Consider the following 25557-nt stretch of genomic DNA (forward strand, 5'->3'; position numbering starts at 1 on the left):
CTCTACATTCAGCCAGTCTCCCTCCTGGCACATGGGTCAGACCTCAATTTGGGTGGGGCTTCCTCTAGGTGCTTTTACAGCCCAACCACCTCAACCTCTCCCGGGATGAACTTCTTTTCCCTTCTAGTTATTTTCTTGCTGGTTATTAACACGGTCCCCACTAAAATGCAAACAGTTAAGACTGTACTTGTTTGGCTCGATCTCTTACCCCAGCTCAGGATCAGTACTTAACCAACCATTTTTACACATACATACAACCGTTTTCACTACGGAAAATGAACTACTCGCGTAATGTTTCCAGCTATGCAGCACCAGAATGGTAACTTACCGGAGGTACTTTGAAGTCCAATGATGAAGCATCCAAAGTATTCTCGAAGCCCTCCCCATCCACCTGAAAGACAAAACAGAGAACCCTTAATGGAGACAGAGCTGTGAATGCCAAGGCGCGCACTTCACCAGTTTCTAAGGGACCTACGGGTCTACTTCCCTCAAGTGCCCACCACCATGTGCAAGTCCACTGTTGGATTATTTGGGTTGTCGACGGCCCCCTGCCTGCTCCAGGACTAGGCAGTACTGCACCTCTGAGAGGGTCTCCCAGACAGTAGGTGCTCATTCAGCACTGGCCCAGGAACGTACATATTCAGTTCCCAGGCAGCATCTATTTCCTGGCATTCCACACAGGCGACCTGGACACGGTTTCCAGAGCAGAGCTCAAAAGGAAAATGGAAAAAACTTCACACTTCTCCGATTTCACTTGGTAACAGATACTTTTAAAAATCACAATAACCAGGCACTTTTAATCCAGGGTGCTTTATTTCAAACATTTAACTGAACTATCTTAAATGGCACTCAGTTTGAAAGCTTTTTACCTTCCTAAGGGAAACACAAAAGCATGCCTTCCCAAATGTATTTTTTTCCTTCTCCAGGTTTGAAGCTTATGACCTGGATGCTTCGATTCACCAAGAGGTGAGAAACCAAGTCAACGCTCTGGAAATAATTAACACACAACAGGATCACACCGAGAGAGGCCAAGGCCAGCAGGTCAGTTGCTCAATGGCACCCTAGGCTGACGGGTAGGGACGTTTGGAGTTTGTGACTTTTGACCTTTAAGGGTTTAAAGTCCAGTCCTGTGAGGGCACTCGCCCCCCACCCCCACCCCACCCCCCGCCACCAGTTTAATGCCTTTAAAAAGAGAGAACAGAAAACCAAACCAAAACACAAACAATACCAACCAAACTAAAAGGCTGAGTATACCAAGGTAGTAGGATTAAATGGCTATCAGTCTGAGGACGGCCACCACAGTCCTCCACCTAAGAGCAGAAGCGAAAGCTTGAGAAAGCAACACTGGGAACAGAATTCAAGCCCTCCTTTATATACTGGGACATTGAGTGGTTTTCTTTTCACCTTTTTTAAAAAAGATTTTATTTATTTATTTGACAGAAAGACAGTGAGAGAGGGAACACAAGAAGGGGAGGGGGAGAGGGAGAGGGAGAAGCAGGCTTCCCACCAAGCAGGGAGCCCGATGTGGGGCTCGATCCCAGGACTCTGGGATCACAACCTGAGCCGAAGGCAGACACTTAATGGCTGAGCCACCCAGGCGCCCCTCACCACTTTCTTTCATAAGTGGTTTTCTTATGTATGAGGATGTTAAGAGTGGTTTTCCTTTCTTTTTTATTCTTTTCTTTCACGAATACTTTCCTTCACTCTTTCGCGTCTTTTAACATACCCATCTAGCCTTGTCCGTAGAGCACATCTTAAAAAAAACCAACAGGATGACCCAAATGCTGAGATTATGAACTGTTTTTGTTTCCTTCTTATGTTTCTACAATTTTTAAAAACCTATTTTCCAAAGGAAAATACTTTCACCAACAGTGTCAGCCTTTTACAACTCATGCTGAGGAAGGGCCTCCCACCCTTTTATCAAAATACTCCCCAGGATTGCAGAGAAGTTAGCCATTAGTTAACATCTGACTTACGTGCAGTGTAAACGGATATAATTTACCACGAGGCTTTAGACACGCAACTCTGTGTTTATGGTGACTGCTGACGTGGCTGGGCGCTATTTAATCAACTACCAGCGCGCTCACTCCCAGCAGCGGCACATGAGCGCCCAGGAGCCCCAGGGCTACTGGCACATTCCACCATGTCTTCAAGTTACCTACAGCATGCTCTGTGAGCTGCGCCGGGAGCTCTTGCAGTTGGGCCACCACGTATTCTTTGCTATCACAAAGGGAACCGAGAATGCTGTCAGCGCCGTCCTCCCCAAAGTCGGGAGCACTGCTATTCTCAACTTCGCTTTCTTCCAACACACCCACATCCATCATGTCGAGGTTCTGCAAGCTCTCTAAACCTGCCTCCATATCCTCCTGTCAAGAGAACGAAAGGCGTCAACGACCGGGTGGCTGGTCACAGAGCTCCTGCTGGTGTCTCTGCCGTAGACGCCACATACCTGCCCGTCTCTAGAATCTTCTTCCAGGCCGTTGTCTTCCGTACCTTCTTCCTCCAGCTTTTGTCCTAATTACAAAATAATTTTTCAGTCAGATTATACTCAAGTTCTGGCCTTAAAAATGTGCATACATTTTAGAAATCCCACTGGTAAGAGCGTGCATTACAATGTCTGACGAAGAATTAAAAACGTAAGTCATCTATCTAGAAACTGTACACACCCAAATATTCAAAAGGGAAACAAATCACGACAGTCTGTTCATATGGGGGACACCAGTTGTCCTCAACAGGGGAAGTGGGGGGGAATCTGACAATGACTGGAAATATTTTTGGTGTCACAACTTGGGGATGCTACCAGCAGCTGGTGGGTAGTGACCAGGGATGCTGTTCAACGTAAGACAGTGCACAGGACAGCGCCCTGCTGGAAAGCGTGACTCACCCCAAACTGTCAACAGTGTCAAGTGTCTTACAACTTTAAAAACTTATGCTTCTAAAGAGTATTTAATGATCCGGGAAATACCACAAAAATTACAAACAAAACAAAGCACACCGTACAGAGTGGTTCTACTTCTATTAAACAGCGTGCACACATTCGTGTGCAACCAAGTGTAAAGATGCATGTATAAAACACACAAATGAGAATGACTCAGGCACCCAGTTACCAACAGGAATTAAAAGAGAGGGTGATAACATTAGAGGTGATTTCATTTTCACATGCATATTTCTTACGTTTTCGAAAGTATCTAGGAGTACGCTTTTTATAATTTTTTGAAATGAGAAAACTAACCAAGAGGAGACATCAATCTCTGAGTAAAGACCCAAACTGCAGTGCATACCCAAAGCACCTTCTGCACGTAACGAGCACTCCTTGCAGACGCACGGCTCTACCGTGGGTCAGGTGCTGTGCTACGCTGGCGCTCCCCACGGCACCCGCAGGCGTGTCAGCTGCATCGGACGCCGGAGAATCTGGTTCAGCTCCTAAAAGCTGTCTAAAAATGTCTGGCAGCAGCACCCACTTTCAGGGCCTCTAAATAGCAGCCTGCAGTACCCACAAAGGACGTCAACAGGAGAGATGCAGACGGAAAAGTGCCCTAAAGGAGAGGGGGAATGACAAAGGCCGGGCAGAGAGGCCGGACCCCTATTCCAAGGGCCTGGTTTCAGCTAACAAACTGAAGGGGTGGGGGACAAAGACGCCAGAAGAGCAATTCAAAATTGTAATCTTTCAAAACACACCCACAAGCTTCAAAAATTTTGCGTGTTTAAATGAGTTAGAGAGGAGGAGGTCTCTTGTTCTAACTCATAATGAAGTTTTTTCTCAGAAAGTTTAACTTACTTTTTACTTTTATGTAATCCTAAGACCTAATTTCGACCAGGACACCACCCAGCGCTTTGTATAACGAACCACACGTGCAGACACCGACAAAGAACATGCTAGCTCAACAACCTGTAGGAGCTGTCCTCTGCCCCAGGGCCCTGGCCACCCACTTCCTCTCTGGGCCTTTGGCGACTTCTCAGGAAAAAAAAGGAATGGGAAGGGATCAGTGCCCTTCTCATCCTAACTACAGCTATACTGGGACCAACATCTCTTTATACCAACAAAGGTGAGTACTATCAAAGCAATTTTGACAAAAGGGTTAAGTCCAAGCGGTTTTACCATCACCTAAACTGTAATCCAGACATTTGGACACGCATTAGAGGCACTCTACTAAGGTTTGGTTTGTCTAATGATCCAAAGATCCCTGTTAAGAGCCAAGAACAGTTTGATTAGTAAGCCTTGAATCTCTCAAGTTTTAAATGAGCACCTACCTTAAAAACTTCCACTAAGAACTTTTAAATGAACAGATACACATCTCTCAGTCTGCACTCACTTGACTAGTCAACGTTTATACCTGACTGATACATGAGCAGCAAAAACACATCAATGTGTTTAAAATCAGTTTATAGGTAACTCCTTCACACAGCCTAACTAAAAAGTTTAAGCTTTGAAAAATATAAAGTTTTAAACAAATGAGTCATGCAAAAGTCCTTCTAGGAAAGCACTTATAAAAAGTAAATTAAAATTACTGAAAAGGCTACAAGTTAGTTTTTTTTTCCTTTCTAAGCACCTGTCCTTCACTGCCTAAGTTTAACTCTTCTTCAGATAACAGGGTATGTCCAGCCGTTCCAACTGTGTTGGCACCTTTCCAGAAAATAATACCCATCACACAGAAGTTCCTAATTATATTGATTGTCCTTATAATGAGGATGAAAGCCAAGAAGGGTAACAAGGTTTCAAAATTTTAGGGAATTAAATGCTTCCAAAAACAGCTAGTACCATCCACAAAAAGTAATGAGACACTAATCTATGTCACAAAGCGAATGAACCTTGAAAATACGCTCAACAGAATAAGCAGACATGGAAGACCACATATTGCACGATCCTATTTACGTGAAACAAAATGATCAATTACATACCGCCAGGGGCCGCAGGAGGGGGAAATGGGGAGCAAATGCTAATAGGCACGGGGGCTTCTTTTTGGGGTGATGAAAATGTTCCAGAATTAAATAGTGCTGACATTCGCATAGCTTTGTGAATATACTAAAAAGCAATGAAGTGTACACTGTAAATAGGTGAATTCTATAGCATGTGAACTACACCTCAATTAAAACAAAAAAAAATCTCACTGTGGGGCACCTGGACTGGCTCAGTTGGTAGAGCATGTGACTCTTGATCTTGGGGTTGTAAGTTCAAGCCTCACAGTAGATGGAGAGATTACTTAATAATAAAATCTTTAAAAAAAAAAAAAACCGAAAACTCACTGATTAAAAAGAAAAAAAAAAAAAACACAAAAAACAAAAAACGCTGGGTGCAAATACTCCCAATAATCTATTTTGGATCTTTAGAGATACTGGGTTCTAATCTATCTCAGATTGGTGTCATTTTTCTTTGGTTTAAAACATTGTTTTTCAACTTCCCAGGAAGGAAGCCACATAGTATATTTGGTTCTCAGAGCAGCTTTCAAAGGTTGTCTTATTCTGGTTCTTTTTGAATCCCAATGACAAAGAGCTGAGATGTCTTTAACACACGTTTCAATTTTAATTTACCTAGCACTTGCACACCTCTCTATTCCTTCCAGCACTCCTGACGAACTACTTGTAAGGCGGTGAAAGCCAAGCTTACTTGTTAGATGGGAACAACGAAGGCCAAAGACATTCTCCTGGCCCGGAGGACAGAAACGGTGTTAAAAAACTAGATTGGTAAGTAAGTTCTCTACACGCTCAGGCCTCCAGCAGCAATAAGTACAAGCGGATACCTTTAATACATCTCTTTGTTGTCCTCTTGCTTGTGGCTTCCAATGCGACACCAATTTCATCAGGATCCTGCCCTTCTTCCTTAACCGCCTATTAAGAAGAGATGAAACTTTACAACATTGTGGAGAGCTGCTGGGCACACATTGTTCTTTGTTTAGTAACAACTTCCAGCAAACAAAGTCAAACACTTCCTTGCAAAGAGCAACAACTCTGGTTCTGCTATCTGGGCTGCAAGCGCAAAACGCACAGGATGAACCTAGCACAACTTGGTTCTCTCTGGACCCTAAGCACAAAAGACAAAGGGATGTGCGAGTTGGGTCTCCAGACTGCGGGTCAATGACCAGTTCCAAAACGGCCCTTCAACTAGAAATTGTGAACCCTCCACTTTAATAACGGTAACAACTGATAGAGACACTGCCCTAGGTGCACCATCTGTCAAGGGCTGAGTGGTGTTCCACAAGCCATGTTTGACCTCTGGGGAGAAACCCACCAGACTGGGTGGTGTGGGGAGGAGGGGGTTGCTCAGCACCTTCCTCGGGACTGGCACACGACTGGGCGCTCAATGGTAAACTCAAGCTCTGCAACGAGCTTGCTCTGGTTGGGGAGACAACAATCCCTCCATACTCAATTTGGGTTGAGTGCGGCCAAGTGGGGCATAAACACAGAACGGTGCAGGACAGAAGCAGGAAGATGGAGCAACACTTTAGGAAGCACGTTGGGGAGACAGCTCAGGTAGAGCGAGAAAGACTACAAGGCACCGACTAGGAGAAGCCCTGAAAGAACAGAGGTGGAGAAGAGGGCATGACAAGAGCAAAGGTCCCGGTGTAGAAACGAGCACAACCCCCTCTCCTGTAAGATCTTAAAAGGCTCTTCACTCATCCTTCCCCCAGGGGAGGAAACTGAGGCACAGCGAGAAGAAGCCACCTATCCAAGGTCACAGAACCGAGTCTCCAACTGGAGCCCGGAAGAAGTGCAGCCGGCCGGCAGCGGCTAAAAGGACGCGCTTTCAGCACGCCTGAGGCGACCAGCTGGAAAGAGGATCAAAGGGGAGGCACAGAGAGGAGCGGCGACGGGCCAAGGTCACACAGCCGGGCCCCCTGGTCCCCGCGGCTCGGGCCGGGGTCAGTCACAAGGGGGAATGGTGGAGGAGGACCCGCGTCCGGGAATCGCTGTGACAGGTTGGCGCGGGGGCGTGCCCCGGCCCCCTGCTCCACCCCGGGAAGTCGAGCTCCTCACCTTCTTGAGCCGTTCCATCAATACGCTCTTGTTGCCGCCCGTGTCGAGGTTCCGCTTCTTCAGCTCCGCCCGCAGGTCGATCACCCGCAGGTCGCTCAGCCGCCGCGTCCCGGCTTCCGAGGCACCCGATCCTACAGCGGCCGTGCCAGAACCCGACTCGCCGGACCCTGCCAGGGGCTCCGCCATCCCAGGTCTCGCGCCCCCTGCACCCACTTCCCACACCGCCGGCGGCTGTAGCGGCTCTGAGCACAAAATGGCGCCGCCTAAGAGGAAAACGCACTCGCTTCCTCCCGCCCCGCTTTCCGGCCGCGCATGCGTGCCGCCCATGCCAGCTTTCTGAACAGCACGCGCGCTCGCGCGTCGACCAACCGCACGTTCCCCACTACAACGCGCAGGCGCTGTAACTGCAGCACGCATGTGTCACGGCCGTTCGCGGCGGGAGGCTGGCGAGACGCAATGCGCCTGCGCATGTCCCTCCGAGCGCTCACCACGCATGTGCACACGCGACCGGCAGCGTCGGCTCCGCGCCGGGTGCGCCTGCGTAGAAGTGAGGCGCGCCAGGGCGGCTGGAGCGGTTCCCTCGCAGGCGGCGCCATTTTGTGCTAGGTGCCCAGATAAAACCGGCCCGGTTCTGTGTGAAGTGGGCGGCGGAGCCAGGGTCCCTGGAATGGCGGAGACTCTCTCAGGCCTAGGCGATTCGGGTGCGGCGGGCGCAGCGGCTCTGAGCTCTGCTTCGTCGGAGACCGGGACGCGGCGGCTGAGCGATCTACGGGTGATCGATCTGCGGGCGGAGCTGAGGAAACGGAATCTGGACTCGAGCGGCAACAAGAGCGTTTTGATGGAGCGACTCAAGAAGGTGGAGTTGGGGCCCTGCGGGGGCGGGCAGAGGGTGGGAAGGGGGTCCTGGCGGACGCGACTGCGGTCCCCTAACCTCGGGGTCCGCCCCCGGTCCCGTGTGGGGCCTGCGTCGGGCCTGGCGCTCTGGGCTTCTCCCGGCTCCTCCCAGGCCCTAGCGGGAACTCCCAGCCCAGCTGCGCCCGGGTGCGAACCTCAGTACCGCCCTTGGGAGAGGGGAACATCTGGGCGTGAACCGGCGAAGGCCTCGCGGCCTTGCGACGGCGGGGCACCCAGGCCGAGGGCTCCTGTTTTCCGCACCAGCACTGCACGGAGGGCCTTCCTCTTAGCGGCCCACCCCAGCCTCCAAAAATGACGGGAAACCCGGAAGCCCTGATTTCCTGGGCGAGGTGGGGGGACTCGGCCAAGGTCACACGGCCGCGGAGACGAAGCGTCGGCACTGGGACCCAGGCCGGCCGCTTGCCTGAGCCCGCGCTCGCCGCGGGTCTTCCTCTGGAGAGTCAGATGCTCCTTGGCCCGTTAGGGTCGACGCACTTTGAGGAGGGGGCTAGTTTACTGAGCAAGCATGTCAAGAACACGTTCAGACGTTAAAAAAAGAAAAGCAGTTTGTGGGTTCGCCATCCTTAGGTCGGGGAAATAACACGGAAAGGAAAAGTGCTGTTTGCGATAGCGAGCAGAATCCAGAGAGACATTGGTAGGGAGAACGTGAAGACAGCTTCAGGACTTCGTCAGGAGGCACGCAGAATGGAGGCTCCCGTCCCTGTGTCTGGCCTCAGGCCTCTGCCGGCTCTCAGTGGCCTGAGCTTGGGCACGGAAGACGTTTAACGCGCTCTCAGCCTGTTTCTCCTGTAAAGAGAAGGAAAGAGCGTGCTTTCGTGTTAGCATTAAACGAGATTGCATGAAACGGGCTTGGCATGCTGCCTGGCACATGAAGATAACGATCGTTGTCACAATTCACTTTTCCTTTCTGCCACCATTTGTTACTTGCAAAACTAGGACTCTAATCCCTACCTTGAGGGGTTCTGAGGGATGGGTGTGAAAAGCATAAGCAGCTAATTAAATGTTTGGGTCCTTCTGCTTCCCTTATTTCATATTCCTGTTGGCTTCTTTGCTTTTCTCCCATTCACCTTTTCTCATCTTGGGACCTCTCCTTTGTAATCTCAGCCTCACCACCCTCCAACCCCTGTAGACTGTGTGATTGTGACTCTTTCCGCCCTCTGGCTCCCAAACAACTGTGGACCAGGGCATTAAATATTACTGATTATTATTAAGGGGAAGTAGGGATTGTTTCCCATTTTGTGAATGAGGAAGCTAGGGCTCGAAAATGGTGGGTTGATGAGTCCAGAGTCAGTTGGGCTTTTCTAACTTGAGCTTGTGTTTGTTTCACTATGGATACTAACTTCCCTTACTCAAGTTGAGGGAGGTAGTTCATCAACCAAGATGTTCTAGAAAAAATGCCAGAAGGTTGAGGGTTGCCACCAGGGTCTCCCGTCAACAGAGCCAAATTGGGACCTTTATCCTCTTTACTCGCAGACAGTCTGCAAGGCTGCAAAGCTTACAGGATGGCTTTGAACCTTCCTGTCAGATTGGTGGCCGAAACTGGTGTGTGACTTCAAGGATCCTCCGTCATTATCATCTCTGAGCCATTTTTCATTCCTTATGCGTTTTCATTTTCTTAGGGGTGTGGTCATAGGACATAAATATTATCAGCCTGTATGTTTATCTGCTGTCTTATCCAAGTGAGTTTAGAATTATTGATCTTCTTTTTCTTTTTTACTTCTACCATCTAGTTAGAGTCCCTTTTCTTGTAATTTTTCCAGGAAGGGCAAATGAGGAAAAGGCAGAAGGAGCACAGAGTAGTTTCCTGAGCTCTGTAAGGATGACTCATAGCCCACAGCGTCCCTAGGGATGATCCTGTGAACACTGCACCCAGAGGAGACATATCGAGGGGGAAAATGGTATACCTCCTGTCTGGGGCAGTTCTCTGTTCTTCTAATGGTATTCCAGAATCCTCTTTTGCCAGGAAGAATGGGAGGGACTTTCTGGTTGTGCTTTCCTTGATCCCAGAACAGAATTCCCAGTTCCTCCTCCTCACCATGGCTTTGGAGAGGAGAAAGAGATTTTCTTTGTTCCTGGTACAGATTAGATGTGGAGTCCCTAAGCCCCGTTGCAAATTCAGACTTCCACACTGAGAACTCCTGAAGATCTGAAATTTCTGAAACCATTGACAAATAAAACACGCTATTCAAAGTGGGTTTAAGCAGAGCTTATGCTCACAGGATAGTACAGTAACGAGAGGAAGGGTTAACAGTAAAACCTAAAAGTGAAGCCCAGTATCCAAGGATATCACTGATGACATGCTCAGTAACCATTTGCTGCGCGCCTCCTTGGTGCTATGTGCTGTGCTGAGTGTGGGTGCGGGCTGTTCAAGGGAATGACAAGCTCTTGGGTGGGAGGTAGGACTTGCCAAGAGATTATTATAATTCTGTACCCTTTCAGCTAGGTCCCTTCGTGGTTAAGAGCAAGACCTTTGGAGTCAGTCGTAGATGTGAGTGATCTGATGAGGTAGTAAGGGTGATGTCCAGTCTCACGCCACATACGGTACGATCTCAGCCGAGGGAGTGTTAGCATTCTGTCCAGACAGTGCCAAGTGTAGGCATGGCATGGAGAGCGAGTCACAGAGGGTCGAACAACACATTGCTGGGTGAAGTCATAGGAGATGGAAGAGTGTGCTTTTTCCTTTTTGAGTTCTCTTGGGTCCAGAAATAGGATGAACTAGATTGTGGTGATGTTAGTACTAAGAAATAAGTTGACTCCAGAGCCTTTGTTCCAAGGTAGAGCAAGACAACAAATGGATGGGGGGAGGCCCTTTCCAGATCAGCAGCCTGCAGTTTCTGTGAAAGTCTAGTCTTTGTGCTGCCTTTTTTGGTAAACTTTTTTTAACCTTCCCTTTAGGCAATTGAAGATGAAGGGGGTAATCCTGATGAAATTGAAATTACCTCTGAAGGAAACAAGAAGACATCAAAGAGATCCAGCAAAGGTATGAAGGATTTTATAAAAGCACTTCTGATAAAAACTTTTTTCACAATTATTTTTTTTGCTAATGAGCCTGTTTACTTGGCTATGTTTGAGGTCTGTGAACTACCCTGTGAATCCAAAGGGCCTGGAATGAAGCTTTGCATTTTCTTTAAGACCCCTCTAGTGTATTTTGTTTTTCTGGTACTTAGGAATTCAGACAGGATGGAAGGGATATTTACATACTGGTTCATCAGGCCTCAGCAGCCCTTGTTTATCCAGACTCTTAACCTTTTTTACAGAGAGTATTTAGGACTGCTTGGGTCTCCTATTTCTCTGACTTGTGGAATGTTAACTTTTCTTTTAAATACCAGCTGGCCAAAACAGAGTTGTAACTTTCACAGACATTGCTTTCAAAATTGCCTCCTGCATAAATGCCGCATTCCACGTGGCATTAGTGCCCTTCCGCATCTGACCCAAATTTCCATTTCCCTCTTCTCCCCTTCAGCCTTTCTCTACTACATCCTGGGCTTCAGTCAGGCCCCAAACATGTGCTTCCCTCTCTTGGTCCTCTTTTGCCTAAGCTTATATTCCCTGCCTACCCCTCTCCCCATGTGTCTGCATTCAAGTCCTTGTTCATCAACAGATGACTTGTGATCCCACCAGTAGTAACTCCTCTCAACTTCAGCCCTCTGTATAGTGATGATCTGGTTCCGTAGACCTTGGTGTGGTTTTTTTTGTTTTTTTTTGTTTTGGGTCAGAGCATGCGCACAAGCAGGGGAGCAGCAGACAGAGGGAGAAGCATGCTCCCCACTGAGCAAGGAGCCCTGTGTGGGACTCAGTCCCAGGACCCTGGGGTCATGACGGTGGCCAAAGGCAGATGCTTAACCAACTGAGCCACCCAGGCGTCCCCCTTAGACCTTGCTGAAATGCTCATGTCACTCTGCCCCATGGTAAAGAGATTGTTGAGGGCAGAGACTCTATCTTCCTTGTGTTTCTACTTCTTTAGTATTTACTCAGTAATTTCATTCAGTAACATTCAACTACTATTTTAAGAAAGAATCAGCTAAAACGGGGCATTTGAACTGTTCTAAAAGTTCTCTTGGTAACTGGTGGCTTTGTTGCTCAGGCCCCTAAACAAAATGAAATATTCGTATTACCTGGCTAGTGGTGAAGAATTGGGTTTGAAGTGTCTAGGAGGCAGGGACCAGTGTCAGCCACACTGGGTGGCGTAAGCTCTTGGACAGCAGCAGTCAGGCAACCTCATTTTGGAATGAAGGCACTTCTGTGGTCCATAGTACATTGCACATTTTTGGCTTTGCCCGAGTAAGTGTCTTTGCCAGGGTAAAGAGTGCTGGAAAATCACAGACAGACAGTCATACTGGTGGAAAATAGAGTCTGTTGGACCTCCTTTTGTGTTTCATTTTCTTTTTGATAAAAAAAAAGAAATACTTGTGTTAAATATTTTCTTGTTTTGTTTTTTTAAATACAGACAGGTATTAAGTAAAATGTAGAGGCTCCTTTTTTCCCCAATAAGGAGCTAACTCATTGTTAGAAGGTTGGGCAAACTTTCCTAGACTTTTTTGTGTGTATGCGGTCTTTTAAAAATAAATATATAAAGGGGCTCCTGGGTGGCTCAGTCGGTTAAGTGTCTACCTTCGGCTCAGGTCATGATCCCAGGAAGCTGAGATCGAGCCCCTCATCTGGGAGCCTGCTTCTCCCGCTCCCCCTGCTGTGTGCGTTCTCTCTCTTTCACTCTTTCAAATAAATGAGTAAATAAGATCTTTAAAAAAAATAAATATATAAAGATACGTATACAACTATACATGTATATTTTTCTTTTTTTAAGGAAATAGGTCTTAGTTTACAAGATATTTTTTAGATTGCTTCTTTCACTTACCACATTGAGGACATATTTCCATAGTCCCTGTAAGTATAAAAAGACCTATTCTTTTTAAACAGCTTAATTGTGACATTTCTTATCAGTCTACCATGGTTTATCTCATCAGTCTCCTTTGTTATTAAACTGTTGAGATTTTTTTCAGTTTTGACTTGGCATTTCCAGTTTTCAGTGCTGCCATGAACCAGAAATGTCTCTGTGTAAAAAAATATATATTTTTGATAGCTTTTTAAAATATTTTATTTGAGAGTGAGTGAGAGAGCACAAGCAGGGTAGGAGCAGAGGCAAATGGAGAAGCAGACTCCTAGCTGAGCAGGGAGCCCGATGTGGGACTCATCCGCATGACCTTGGATCATGACCTGAGTCCAAGGCAGACACTCAACTGACTGTGCCACCCAGGTGCCCTATTTTTGATAACTTAATTAGAAGTAGAATTGTAGGGTTGAGGATATGTGCATTTTATTTTGAAATAGCCACTGATGAGTAGCTCTTCCAACAGGCTGTACTGGGTAATATCTCCACCAACAACAGGGAGAAGGGTGCCTATTTAAATTCTCACCAAACATTTGAGGATTATTTATCTTCTTATATGTTGTCTCTTACATAGGAGAAAACTATTATATTTATCTGCATTTCTCCACAGGTTAAGTTTTAATTTACATCTCTTCACAGGTTAAACCACTTCTGGTAATTGGCCACCTGTATTTTCTGAACTTCCTTTAATGCCCTTTGCCCACTTTTCTGCTGAGTTTGTCTCACTGACTTTTGAGGACTTGCTCTCTAAAATGTCGCAATTGTTTTTTCCTAGTTTGTCACTTGACTTAACTTGTTCATGATGTTTTGGTCATTCAAGTTTTAATCTGTAATACGGGTTGTGCTGTCAACCTATTCTATATGGTTTCTAGACTTTGTTGTGTTTTCAAAGGCCCTCCTTGGGGTGCCTGGTGTTAAGCACCTGCCTTTGGCTCAGGTCATGATCCTGGGGCCCTGGGATTGAGCCCTGCGTCGGGCTCCCTGCTCTGTGGGAACCCTGCTTCTCCCTCTCCACCTGTTTGTGTTCCCTCTCTCGCTGTCTCTCTCTCTCTCTCAAATAAATAAAATCTTTAAAAAATAATTTAAAAAAATAAATAGAAGGCCCTTCTTGGGGTGCTTGGATGGCTTAGTCAGTTAAGCATCCAGCTCTTGATTTCAGCTCAGGTCATGATCTTGTGGGTGATCTTGGGATGGACAGGATGGAGCTTCTTGCCAGGCTTATTAGCACAGAGTCTGCTTGAGATTCTCTCCCTCCTCCTCTGCCCCTCCCTCCGTTCCTGCACATTTGCACACTCTTTCTCTAAATAGATAAAAATCTTTTTTAAAAAAATGTTATTTTAAAAAAGTTAAAAAAAAAAGGTCTACCTTTGTTTTAAGATTATAAAAAGTATTCTACGTTGTAGAGTAACGTTTATGGTTTTGTTTTTTAATTTGGATGTTTAATTCATTTGGAATTTACTTTTGCATATGGTGTGAGGTAGGTAGGGATCAAAGTATGGAACATTTCTGTCTGATTCTTTGTGCCCTTCCCGTCACACTCCTTTAATCCCCCTAACATCACCCCCCCAAAAAAAGTTTGTTGTGATTACTTTCATGATGGATTAGTTTTGCCTGTTATAGAACTTCATGTAAAACGGAACCATGCAGTACAAATTCCTTTGCGTCTGGTTCTTTGCTTGGCATATGTGTTCTATTCCTGAGCTTTACAGTACGTTTTGATACTTGGTAGGGCAAGGATGTACATTCAACTGAATTATTTTCAACAACCTTGTTACATTTTAGCAAGAGTTTAATGAAAATAAGGTTCGTTCTTCTGACCCGTTTGGTGAACAAACTGAAAATGCTTTGAAATCTGCATACTGATTATTTTAATCACAATCCTGCAGTGTGTGTGAGGCAGTTTCAGCACTTTGCCAGAGTAGTTTCATACCAGTAATCTGTTAAGCAGAATCTTTTAAAGTAATTACCAGAAAAGTAAACAACTGGAAAAGCAAAGTTGGTATGTTTGCTTTTTAGCTCTTACCTGATCCTGTGCTGCTGGCCTGTTTGTCTGTTTTGATACGGGTTTATATTAGGGAAAAGATGCAAGAATCGGAAAAGATTTTCATGTGTCCTTCATCCCACCCCCTTGGATGTTAGCATTTTACTAAATTTCTTTACCTCCCCCACCTCCTTATGTATGCATGCATGTTTTGTTTCATTTCTGAACTACTTCAGAGGGAATGGCTGGCATGGGCCCCTTTGCCCCACATAGTACAGTATTGCCTGACCGCAAGGGTATTATTACAGAGCCCTCGTTGTCAAAATTGAGACACTAACATGGATACAGTTGCCTAAACTGAGATCTTCTTTAGATGTTCCATTCTTTATGGCGCAAAAGGAAAAATAATCCAGGGTCATGCATTGCATTCAGTTGTCAACGTCTCTCTGGTTTCCTTTTATCTGGGGTAGTTTCCAAGACTTATATTGTATTCCTGTACTGCCAGTTTTGAAACGTACAGACCATTTGTTTTGAAGGCTGTGTTTCGAGTTGGTGTTTATTTATTTATTTATTTATTTATTTATTTATTTATTTATTTATTTTCTCTCTCATTAGGTTCAAATTATATACTTTTGTCAGCAGTACCAGAAAAGTTACTCTTCCTGGATACTCTCTTCCTCAGCATATCTTCTCGAGGCACATGCTGTCCATTTGAGTAACTGACTTAAAGCGCTGTTGGTCAGGTTTTTCCACTGGAAAGTTACTGTCTTACCCTTTGTAATTGTATCTGTGGGGAAGATACTTTGAGACTTCTGTAAATATCTTGTTCATCCTCCACTAGTTTTAGCACCCACTGATTGTTATCCATTGGTGATTTTCTGTATTTATTATCCTATCTGCATTTATTAGTTGGCTTTTACCGCAAGGGATGGCTTGCTCTTCTTCCTTATTTATCGGTGTGACCTTAGAGATTTTTTCTTTGTTCAGTAAGTTATAAACCTTTGTGATTAGTTTGATATTCAGATTGTTTCAGTGAGAGCCCTTCAAGCTGACTTGTGTGTCTTTTTGACATATCCATGTCACTCTTTGAGTGCTTTCTTGCTTTCTGGCAGAATAGGGTATTCCAGTCTCTTGTACTCTCCTGCTGCACCTTGGAAATCAGCCATTTCTTCTAGACACCTTGTTCTTTTTTGTGGAGAGTGGTACCTTGTAGGCCAGTGGTGGGTTTGTAAGGTCTATTAGACCGGATGTGCCTCATCAAATTAAATCCTGGTGAAGCAGTCAAATTAGCCAGTGACAGCTTCAGAAATGTGAAAAAATAAAGCTCTGGCTGAGATGGGCAGTGCACCAACTGAACTTGCTAGCTCATTAAAATTGTTTATTAATTGATTCTCTTGGATTTTGGAGGCGGCAGTGATGCTTTTAGTCAAAGACTTAAGCAAGATGGATATTAAAAAAAACTATGTTTAGTGTTCTTAAATGGCAAAATAAAAGTAAAAGGAAATACTTAAGACCTGTGACATGACTAATTTTGAGAAAGTTTTCCTAGATGTAATGATCTCATGTTAGAAAGTTGTCTGTTAGCCCCAAGCTGATCCAAAAAGAAAGTGTATAAGAATAACTAAAATTGTGAGAAATCAGTGATGTAGAGTTGCTCTAATTTTAACAGTAGGATATCAAAGGGTGGGAATTTTGAAGATCTGTTCATCTTAAAGGTGGCATTGGGGTTGCCTGGCTGGCCCAGTCGTTAGGGTGAGCAGCTCTTCATCTCGGGGTGGTGAGTTCAAGCCCCACATTGGATGTGGAGCCTACTTAAAATACATGTATATTTTGAAGATTGTATTTATTTGACAGAGAGGGAACACAAGCAGGGGGAGTGGGAGAGGGAGAAAAGCAGGCTTCCCCATGAGCAGGGAGCCCAATGTCGGGCTGTATTCCAGGACCCTGGGATCATGACCTGAGCCGAAGGCAGACACTTAAGGATTAAGCCACCCAGGTCCCCCAAAAATATATTTTTTTAAAGGTGGCTATAAGGATTTCTCAGTTGATGATGCTGGAACAGTTGGTGGGAAAAGGTCTGTTCTTTCCGTGGCAAATGGAAATTCTGGCTAGGATAGTACTTTCATAGTCACTGTGGTGAGGGAGACCTGAAATGACACTAAAAGCAAGACAAAAAGGCAAGTAAACTCAGCTGCGTAAAAGGTTTAATCCTCTGAGCAAAAGATCATAAATAATTCAGATGCGACAGACTGAGAAAAAGTATCATAGAACATAAATATCTAGAAAACGTTAAGTACTCTTACATATCAGTAAGGAAAACATGCAGTCCGGTTGGCGAAGTAGAGACTATGAATAAGCAGTTCACAGATCAAAGAAAAAACAAACATGACCTGTATACAAAAAAAGATTCTCTTGCTGGTAATTGAAGGAAAGCATATAAAGATAGAATTATCATTTTTGTTCCTCACACTCGTAAAAACTGATACCGTTCCTGATATCCCGTATTAACAAGGATGTGAGGAAATGGGCGCTTACTGGACATGGTAGATTAATTAATAAAGCCTCTCTGCACTGGGGTCGCTAAACTGGGAACATTCACGGTGTGAAGTAAAGGATGGAGGTGGATTAACATGGAGTATGTAGCGCAAGATGGGGGCCCGGGTGGCTCAGGTCATGATCCCAGGGTGCTGGGATGGAGCCTGCTTCTCCCTCTCTCTGTCCCCCTGCTTGGGTTCCCTCTCTCGCTGTCTCTCTGTCAAATAAGTAAATAAAAATCTTTAAAAAAATGTGCAAGAAGATATTTATGAGCATGAGTCTTTTATTAGTGAAGTAAAACTGACAGTGAAATGAGTGGGACTCTTTGAGCATATAATTACATAAATGTATTTGTATAATCAAATACGTTTTAGAAGTAATGACCTGCCCACATGCATCAGGCCACTCGGGGTGCTGTGGGGGAGTCCCAGCAGAGTTGAGAGGAGGCGGTCTCACCGGTGAGTTTGGACATGATGCCTGAGGCAGAAGCTCAGCGGAGGAAGAGGAGATGGGATCCCAGGCAGCGGAGCCAGGAACAAGTTAGGGATGCCGGAGCAGGGCAAGTAGAGCCTGCCTTATAGTTCGGAGGCTGCGAACCAGGATGACCTTCACTCTGGAGAAAGGATTTGAGGGGCACCTTTTCCCTTGGTACTAAAGACAGCACTCTGGTTTATTCCAGAGAGCTATAGTTTTCATTCACATCAGTTGTGCATTGGTTTAAGCACATTTTTTTTCTTCTTTTTAGAAAGTAGGGTGCCTTTTCCCATATAGTGCTGCTTGATAAGCTTCCCAGCCAGGGTTGTGCTTTCTATGTATACTGAAGACTAAATGTTCTTCTTTTTTTTTTTTTTCTTTTTTCTCTCTCTTTTTTTTAAACTAAGGGGTTGTTTTGGGTTTGGGTTTTTGGTTTTGTTTTTTTTTAAGATTTTATTTATTTATTTGACAGAGATAGCAAGAGAAGGAACACAAACATGGGTGAGCTGGAGAGGGAGAAGCCGGCTCGCTGCTGAGCTAGGAGCCCGACGTGGGGCTCTATCCCAGGGCCCTGGGATCTTGACCAGAGCCAAAGGCAGAAGCTTAACGACTGAGCCCCCCAGGGCTCCAACACTAAATGTTCTGAAGAGGNCTACCCGCCACCCCCGCCCCCACCCGGGGGTTTCGCTGCAGTGTGCCTGTGCTACTGCCCTGGAGCAAAGGTGGTTGGAAAGTGGCAAACTGCTTTTGCTTGTTGGAAACGTGCTGCATCTCTTGTGAAAGGGAGAAAGAAATGAAGGGTTGCAAGTTTGTGGTGACCTACTTAGATATTTCCTAGTAACTAGGATAGAACTGGGTAAAAACCAGTGTATGTATTCTAGAATGATGCCAGCTTTATCAAATATAAATCTGTGGAAATGCTGCTGGTGCAAGTTTCAGATATATTTACATAAGGACCATTGGGTTAAGTTCCAGACATTTTTTAAAGCTCAAGGCATGTTTTGTCATAGCTACTACACATGGCAGTGGTGTTCCCAGCCAGCCGCTAGGGCTGTTTGCACATAATGTATTGAATTCTACTGTTAGTGTCATGATCTATGTTTTTAAATAATGTATTCCTGAAAAACCTTTCAGATTTCAGGAAAGATACTCCTGAATGAAATTAGAATATGGAAAAATCAGGGGTGCCTGGGTGGCTCAGTTGGTTGGGCATCTGCCTTTGGCTCAGGTCATGATCCCAGGGTCCTGGGATCCAGTCCTGCATTGGGCTCCCTGCTTAGCAGGGAGCCTGCTTCTCCCTCTGCCCCTGCTTGTGCGTGCGTGATCTCTCTCTCTCTGTCAAATAAATAAATAAAATCTTAAAAAAAGAAGAATATGGAAAAATCAGGTAACATGTGTAATAAGGAAGTTCTTACCCCTGAGAGAGGTGTTTTTTTTTTTTTTAAACTCAGTTATGGTATAAATAATTAGGTTTGGGGTTTTGTGCTCCCCCCCTTTTTTTTTGCCCTGAATATTACACATTTCATACACTTACAAGCTTAATCCTTAGATATAAGCAAGTTAATGTCTGCTTTCCTTACATTCCTTGAAAAAACACTTAATGGACTTAAGAAATTCATCTTCATGTTGGGAGAAAGATCTTGAGGGAAGTGAGTTTTTTTGTTTTGTGACTAAGTCACAAAAGAGGTTGAGCGCTGCCTTTGTGATAAGGAGCTGTAGCTGCAAAGCACATAACCTCGCTGTACTGCACTGCCTCTGAGACATGGTCTCGTATTTCATACGTGGGATTTTATTCTTCACAATGAAAAGAGTCAGTTTAATTTTAGCAAACCTGTTGTCAGACCAAAAATTTCACTTTTCCCTTACATTTTTCATTATTATCATGGCTAATGGTTTCCATTTTCTCTTCAGCCCTGGCGTTTCTATCATCATTTACATTTTTTATTTCTTTTTTTTAATCTTATAATTTGTACAAAAAATAAAGGCAAATGACCACATAAATGCTATTTAGATGAATGTGCCTGCCTGCTGTGAACTGTTGTCTTCAGAACAGATTGTGAATGTTCTAAAATAAATCTGTTCATAAGAAATAGTAAGAGGTTGAGTGAGGGAAGTTGAGGAGAAATGATTTCCTCGTTTTTCAAAGCATGGAGTCAAATCTGTCTAAAAACTAAAATGTGAGACAGAATATGAGTCTAGCCTCCTGAACAAAAATACTCAACCTGAGAATCAATTCAGGTTAGAAAGTATCCCTTTTTTGCCTAGAACATTGGTAAGGGTAAATAAGAGGTGGTTTTAACAGAGATTCAGAAAGATGGGCATTTTAGTCTTGTTGATGGAACTGTATGAATTGGAACAACCTTCCTCTGGGGCATCTTGATAATATGTGGATTCTTTGTTTTTAATAAAAGCCTTAAAAATATACCTACCCTTTGTCTTAGGAATGCCATTTCTAGAAACAAGCTCTAAAATGGTGATTGCTTTTGTACGAAAAGAATTGCCAGGATGTTCATCTTTATCAGCATTTTCTTGAATTTCCACACATACACATTAATTAGATCAATGGCGGTATCTCTGTATAATGCTGTTAAAGAATATGGAAATAAGTTCATAACATAGTAAGTGACAAGGTCACAGAGTCATGATACAGTCATTTTTGTAAGTATAGCGCGTGCATATACCTAGCAGAATGGAGGAGGATGTCTGTACGTCAGTATAACATGGGCGTTAACTCTAGGTGTTAAAATTATGAACGGCATTTCTTATTGCTTATTTATATTTTATTTTGTGTCAATTTCTGTGGGAAAATATGCTCCATGTTTCTTAACTAAAAAACAGCACACTGTATAAAATACTCTTTTCCCCACAGCCACAGCTACTTGACAGGAAAGCCAGGCCTTAAAACAGGTCTCATCTGCCTTGACCTTACTAAGCACTCATTTCCAGCTCCTTACACTTGCACAGCCACCTGATGAGAACAGAACCTCTTCTGCTTGATGGGAGTGGGCTGCCCTGTCCTGAAAGGCTGTACCCTTCCAGAGTACCGTTCCTAAACTGGGAAGTGCCAGGGGTGTTGGTAACTGCTTCTCCGATGCTTAGGGTCTGTAAAAGTTACTGCTTCTGGAAGATACAAGTCATTGATCTGGTGCTGTAAACTATTCTCTCTTCAGGGCGTAAACCAGAAGAAGAGGGTGTGGAAGACAACGGGCTGGAGGAAAACTCCGGGGATGGACAGGTATGTGCGGCCTTGTCAGTGAATCAACTTGGTGGATCGACCTGCGACAGTCATATGATGGTTGTGTTTTGTTTTGTCTCAGGAGGATGTTGAAACTAGTTTGGAGAACTTGCAAGACATTGACATGATGGATATCAGTGTATTGGATGAAGCAGAAATCGATAATGGAAGTGTCGCGGACTGTGTAGAAGACGACGATGCGGATAACCTCCCAGAGTCCCTGTCCGACAGTAGAGAGCTAGGCGAGGGAGAAATGAAAGAGCTTCCTGAACAGCTTCAAGAACATGCTGTAGGTAACTCGGCAGCGTCTCTCTCTAGGGTGCCCTGTGACTGTATCAGTTCCTCAAATGGCCTGAGAGATGATAAGATTTATATTTGGATTTGAGCTCTTTTAATGCTAGTTCAGGGGGGGTTGTGCTTAATTTGTTCACATGTAAGATCCAGACAATTCTGAAAACACACTGTTGAGAAGTGTCTCGGTGAGATCTAGGAGTATTTGCTATCTGTTTGCATAATGCATCATAAAACATTTCAGGGGCGTTCTCAGAGACCTTCCTGTTACAGGAGCTTGGTCTGTGGTACTATGGTTCGCATGCCTTGAAAATACCAAAATAGAGGTTGAAAGTTGACCTTTTCCTGATAAAGAACTGATCTGTGCCTTCCTCCTAGTCATCCTTTCATAAAATAAGCTTTGACGTGGTCTTTAAAGCTTTAGTTTTTTTCATTTTAGAAACATCTACTTATAGTACAATTATAGCGGGTACTGTTTATTGAATTCTCTTTGCCAGGCATGAGGCAGATGTCCTTCAGTACTTTTAACAGGACGTATGTAGGTGATATTTTGCCAGTTTCCCACTTGAGGAAGTCAGGGGATAAAGAGGTAAAGAAGTATCTCCAGGCAGCACACAGCTCAGAAGAGAATAAGAATTAAAACGGGGGGGGGGGCGCACCTGGGTGGCACAGTCGTTAAGCGCCTGCCTTCGGCTCAGGGCATGATCCCAGCGTTCTGGGATCGAGCCCCACATCAGGCTTCTCCACTGGGAGCCTGCTTCTTCCTCTCCCACTCTCCCTGCTTGTGTTCCCTCTCTCGCTGGCTGTCTCTGTCAAATAAATAAAAATCTTTAAAAAAAAAAAAGAATTAAGACCAGGCTAATTCCAGAGTCTGTGTGCTTAGCTCATACATCGTGTTGATTTGGTGCGAATAATTTGTTAGATTACTTTATTTCTGTGAGGATGAGTGTTTGTCGGGTAGACCGAAAAGGCAGTGAAAATTAGAAGCTGTTAGGCATCTCAGTAGCAATCCTTACGTGTTGGTTCCTGGGAGGTACCTTGTTTCTTAGTGGCTCTCAGATCTCTTGCAGTGAGTGTCCCAAGTCGCCCCCAGGGAAGGAAATCCTGTTCTCTGCTAGTGGATCCGCTTCTGCCTTTCCTTAGAATATATTTGCATTTCCTCTTCGAACTGATTCTGAGTATCCTTAGAGGTAGCAGACTGTCATCTTTAAATGGAGAGTTTGATTTTGAGAATTGACTGTCATTTTGATACGAATAGGGTGTGTAATTGTATTTTTGGGTGTAAGTTTCATTTGCGGACTTCCTAGAAAGTACCCAAAACTCTAGAGCAGTGACGCAAAGTACATACCCTTCCTTATTAGCTGCTCTTTCTGAAAGCAGTTTTTTCCCCTCTAATTAGAAAATAATACCTTGAGTCATAAAAGCCTGGAAACGTCCTACATGTCTGCTAGTGATGGTTAAATAATTATAATTAGGGAAGCAGGGTAGTTTAAGAATTAAGACCATTCACTAGAAATCTGACACTCAATTTGCTCTGTGACCTTGGGCAAGTTACTTAACCTCTCTGGATGTCACTTGTAAAAATAATAGGTTTTGGGAGGATTGAATAGATGAACATTTATTACTAGCTTAGATCCAAAGTCATAAAACCGGCCAACGAGCTGTTGGAACATAGCCATACCTGTTTGTGGCAGTCACCCATGGCGGCTGATATCTCAAACAGTAGAATAGTCATGACAGAGACCATCTGGCCTGCAAAGTCTCAAATATTCACTGTCTGGCCCTTGACAGGAAAAGTTTGCTGACCCTGGTTTAAAACTGTGCCTGGCATATAGCAACACCATAGGGCTGTTGTTGTTACCGTAAAATTGTATTTCTGCTTCCAGTAACGCAGTTATTACTGTTACATAACCGTGTAAATGAAATAAGTAGGTTCATATGAATTAAAACAATCTTCAAGAGGAAGTGGAAATATGGCAGGGGACAGAATATGCTGCCATTCATGTGGACAGAAGAAGGAGAGGTGGTCTCATACGCGTGTGTGCTGCACTCTTGTGAAACACTGACTGTCCGAAGACGATCGCATCGGGAGAAGGAAGGAGTGGTGCAAGGGTGCTTTCTAGTCAGATAAACGTAATAGCCATACATGTTGTTGATAAAATATTTGAAAAATCATCCCTCCTCCCTAAAATATAACAACCTTGGTGCTTTACAACAAGCAGTTCAAATTATTTTGGTTCTCAACAACAGTAATATAAACCTCCCTTATGTGTTTGGGGAACCCCTACCTTATTGGGCAGAGCCCACCTCTTGGAATAGGTCAACATACCAGTCATTTTTCCCCAACAGAGGGGCCTCTGTGGGCCACCTGCCTTGGCAGTCCTATGTTCCTATCCCCGCACTCCAGTTTGGAAATTGATGAGGCTAGGAGGTGGGTACTCAGACATGTCATTTCGGTCTGGGGTAGAGTCACCTTAGGGCAGCAGGCTCAGTAGCAGTAGCATTCCGGCTTGGAGAAGCGGTGGCCCCAGAAATCCAAGAAACTATTCTGCAGTCTGATTCTGGACATTGTTCACAGAAGAGCAGCCCCCAAACCTGGTGTTCCAGTTAACTTCGGAGAGTGTGTGTACTAATTTTAATCTCTTTTCTGCTTAACTTAAACTTTCTGGGGACGCCTGTGTGGGTCAGTCAGTTAGGCATCTGCCTTCAGCTTGGGTCATGATCCCAGCGTCCTGGGATCGAGTCTGGCACTGGACCCTTGCTCAGTGGGGAGCCTGCTTCTCCCTCTGCCTGCTGTTCCCCCTGCTTGTGCTCTCTCTCAATATCTCTCTTTCTAATAAGTAAATAAAATCTTTAAAAAAAAAAACAAAACAAAACTTAAACTTTCTGTTTTTCTTTTTCTTCATTAAGCTTGTATCTTAAAACCCTCAGTGGTACCGTAGTGGGTTTCCCAGTGTATTTGCAGGTACTATATACGTTTATAACATTTCTTTAAATCGAGGTGAAGTTAGGCTATAATGTTGTTTGGATTCCAGAATTTTGTCCTAAGTGATTTTCATGGCTATTATTTTTCATTTCACAGATGTACTGTTGTGTTATGTAATATTGAGATTGTAAACTGTATTTTTGTTTATTTTACAGATAGAGGACAAAGAAACCCTAAACAATTTAGATACTTCATCATCTGACTTCACTATATTACAGGTAAATTGTATGCCTCCGTGATTTTAGAATCAAAGGGTAGACTACCATTTCTGGAGGCCACTTCAGACTTTGTATGGCATTCCCAAGTAAAAGTCATTGCAAGGTTTGTTTGCCCTGTGGGCATCTTCAGCGGGCTTTGCTTTCCACTTTCCCCAAACACAATGGGCCTATTACAAAAGACTCCTAATCTTGGCTTCCCCTACGAGCACTGTGGCTTATCTGCAGCTGAGAGGATGGCCTGTTTGGGGAAGTTCTTGTTGTTTTGATTGCTGGGGGAAAAGACTGCCTGTCTGATCTGTTCTGGGTAGTATCCTCTGCAGAAAGACTATAAGTGGAAATGGTGGTGGGGGTTGGGGGAGCGCTCCCTCCCTAGGAGATATTAATGGGGTCCAGAAGAGGATGCAGGAGGGTGGGGCGGCCAGAACACTGACATCACAGCTGGGAAAGGTGAAATCCTGGGGGGTCTGCTTCTGCCTTTGGGAATTTTTCTCATAGAAAATGCACAGATTTCTTTTGATGACTTTATCGTCTTGACTGTATCATCTGTGTAAATATTAAATCTTAGATGAGAACAAATGAGATGTGGACTAACTTTCAGGTAGGATTTACATAAATGTGGGTCTTGAGTTTCCTTTTAATTTTTCTGCCAGCCTACCTAGATGTACAAACCATTGGAATAAACTTACCTGGGTAGCTGCCTGATTTTCGTTGGAAAGTTTTGCAAGGAAATGAAAATACCATCAGCTTTTGCCAGTCTTTATTTTTGTTTTTGGGTGTTTTTTTTTTATTGTCCTCTTTCATTCACCTGTACTGCTTAATGAGAAATCCTCTTTCAGACGCCATCTCCATTTACTTCAGCCAGGCAGGGGCAAGGTTAGTTATTGGCAAGTCAGAATCCCAGCTTCAAGGAGGGTGCAAACCTAAGAAAGCATGGTGGAACCTAGCCTACCTTTAGGGCTGATATCTCTCCAGCTGCAAGTGATACCACCCATTCTTGGCTCCGAAAGGAAAGGGGAGCTGGGTCTTGTCATTTTCTCGAGTCTTTCTAGGTCCAAGACCCCT

The 25557-nt window shown here is 44.5% G+C and overlaps 2 protein-coding genes across 5 annotated transcripts in view; one reads left to right on the forward strand and one right to left on the reverse strand.

Annotated features, from left to right (window-relative positions):
• SAFB2 (scaffold attachment factor B2) overlaps positions 1-7414 on the reverse strand; it is a 32134-nt gene extending 24720 nt beyond the window's left edge. For 2 of the 3 annotated variants that reach the window (XM_034657577.1, XM_034657578.1), the window contains exons 1-5: positions 6973-7414; positions 5739-5826; positions 2450-2514; positions 2163-2366; positions 329-391 (exon numbers count right to left, since the gene is read on the reverse strand). In XM_034657577.1, coding sequence (XP_034513468.1) covers positions 329-391; positions 2163-2366; positions 2450-2514; positions 5739-5826; positions 6973-7389 — 837 coding nt within the window. In that variant the 5' untranslated portion in view covers positions 7390-7414. The remainder of the gene's footprint in view (positions 1-328; positions 392-2162; positions 2367-2449; positions 2515-5738; positions 5827-6972) is intronic. The other variant, XM_034657579.1, reaches the window with a different exon arrangement.
• SAFB (scaffold attachment factor B) overlaps positions 7359-25557 on the forward strand; it is a 35717-nt gene continuing 17518 nt past the window's right edge. For both annotated transcript variants that reach the window (XM_034657580.1, XM_011235422.3), the window contains exons 1-5: positions 7359-7828; positions 10783-10867; positions 20936-21000; positions 21083-21289; positions 24433-24495. In XM_034657580.1, coding sequence (XP_034513471.1) covers positions 7388-7828; positions 10783-10867; positions 20936-21000; positions 21083-21289; positions 24433-24495 — 861 coding nt within the window. In that variant the 5' untranslated portion in view covers positions 7359-7387. The remainder of the gene's footprint in view (positions 7829-10782; positions 10868-20935; positions 21001-21082; positions 21290-24432; positions 24496-25557) is intronic.

This window comes from Ailuropoda melanoleuca, chromosome 4, assembly GCF_002007445.2.
Source record: "Ailuropoda melanoleuca isolate Jingjing chromosome 4, ASM200744v2, whole genome shotgun sequence".
NCBI classification, from domain to species: domain Eukaryota; kingdom Metazoa; phylum Chordata; class Mammalia; order Carnivora; family Ursidae; genus Ailuropoda; species Ailuropoda melanoleuca.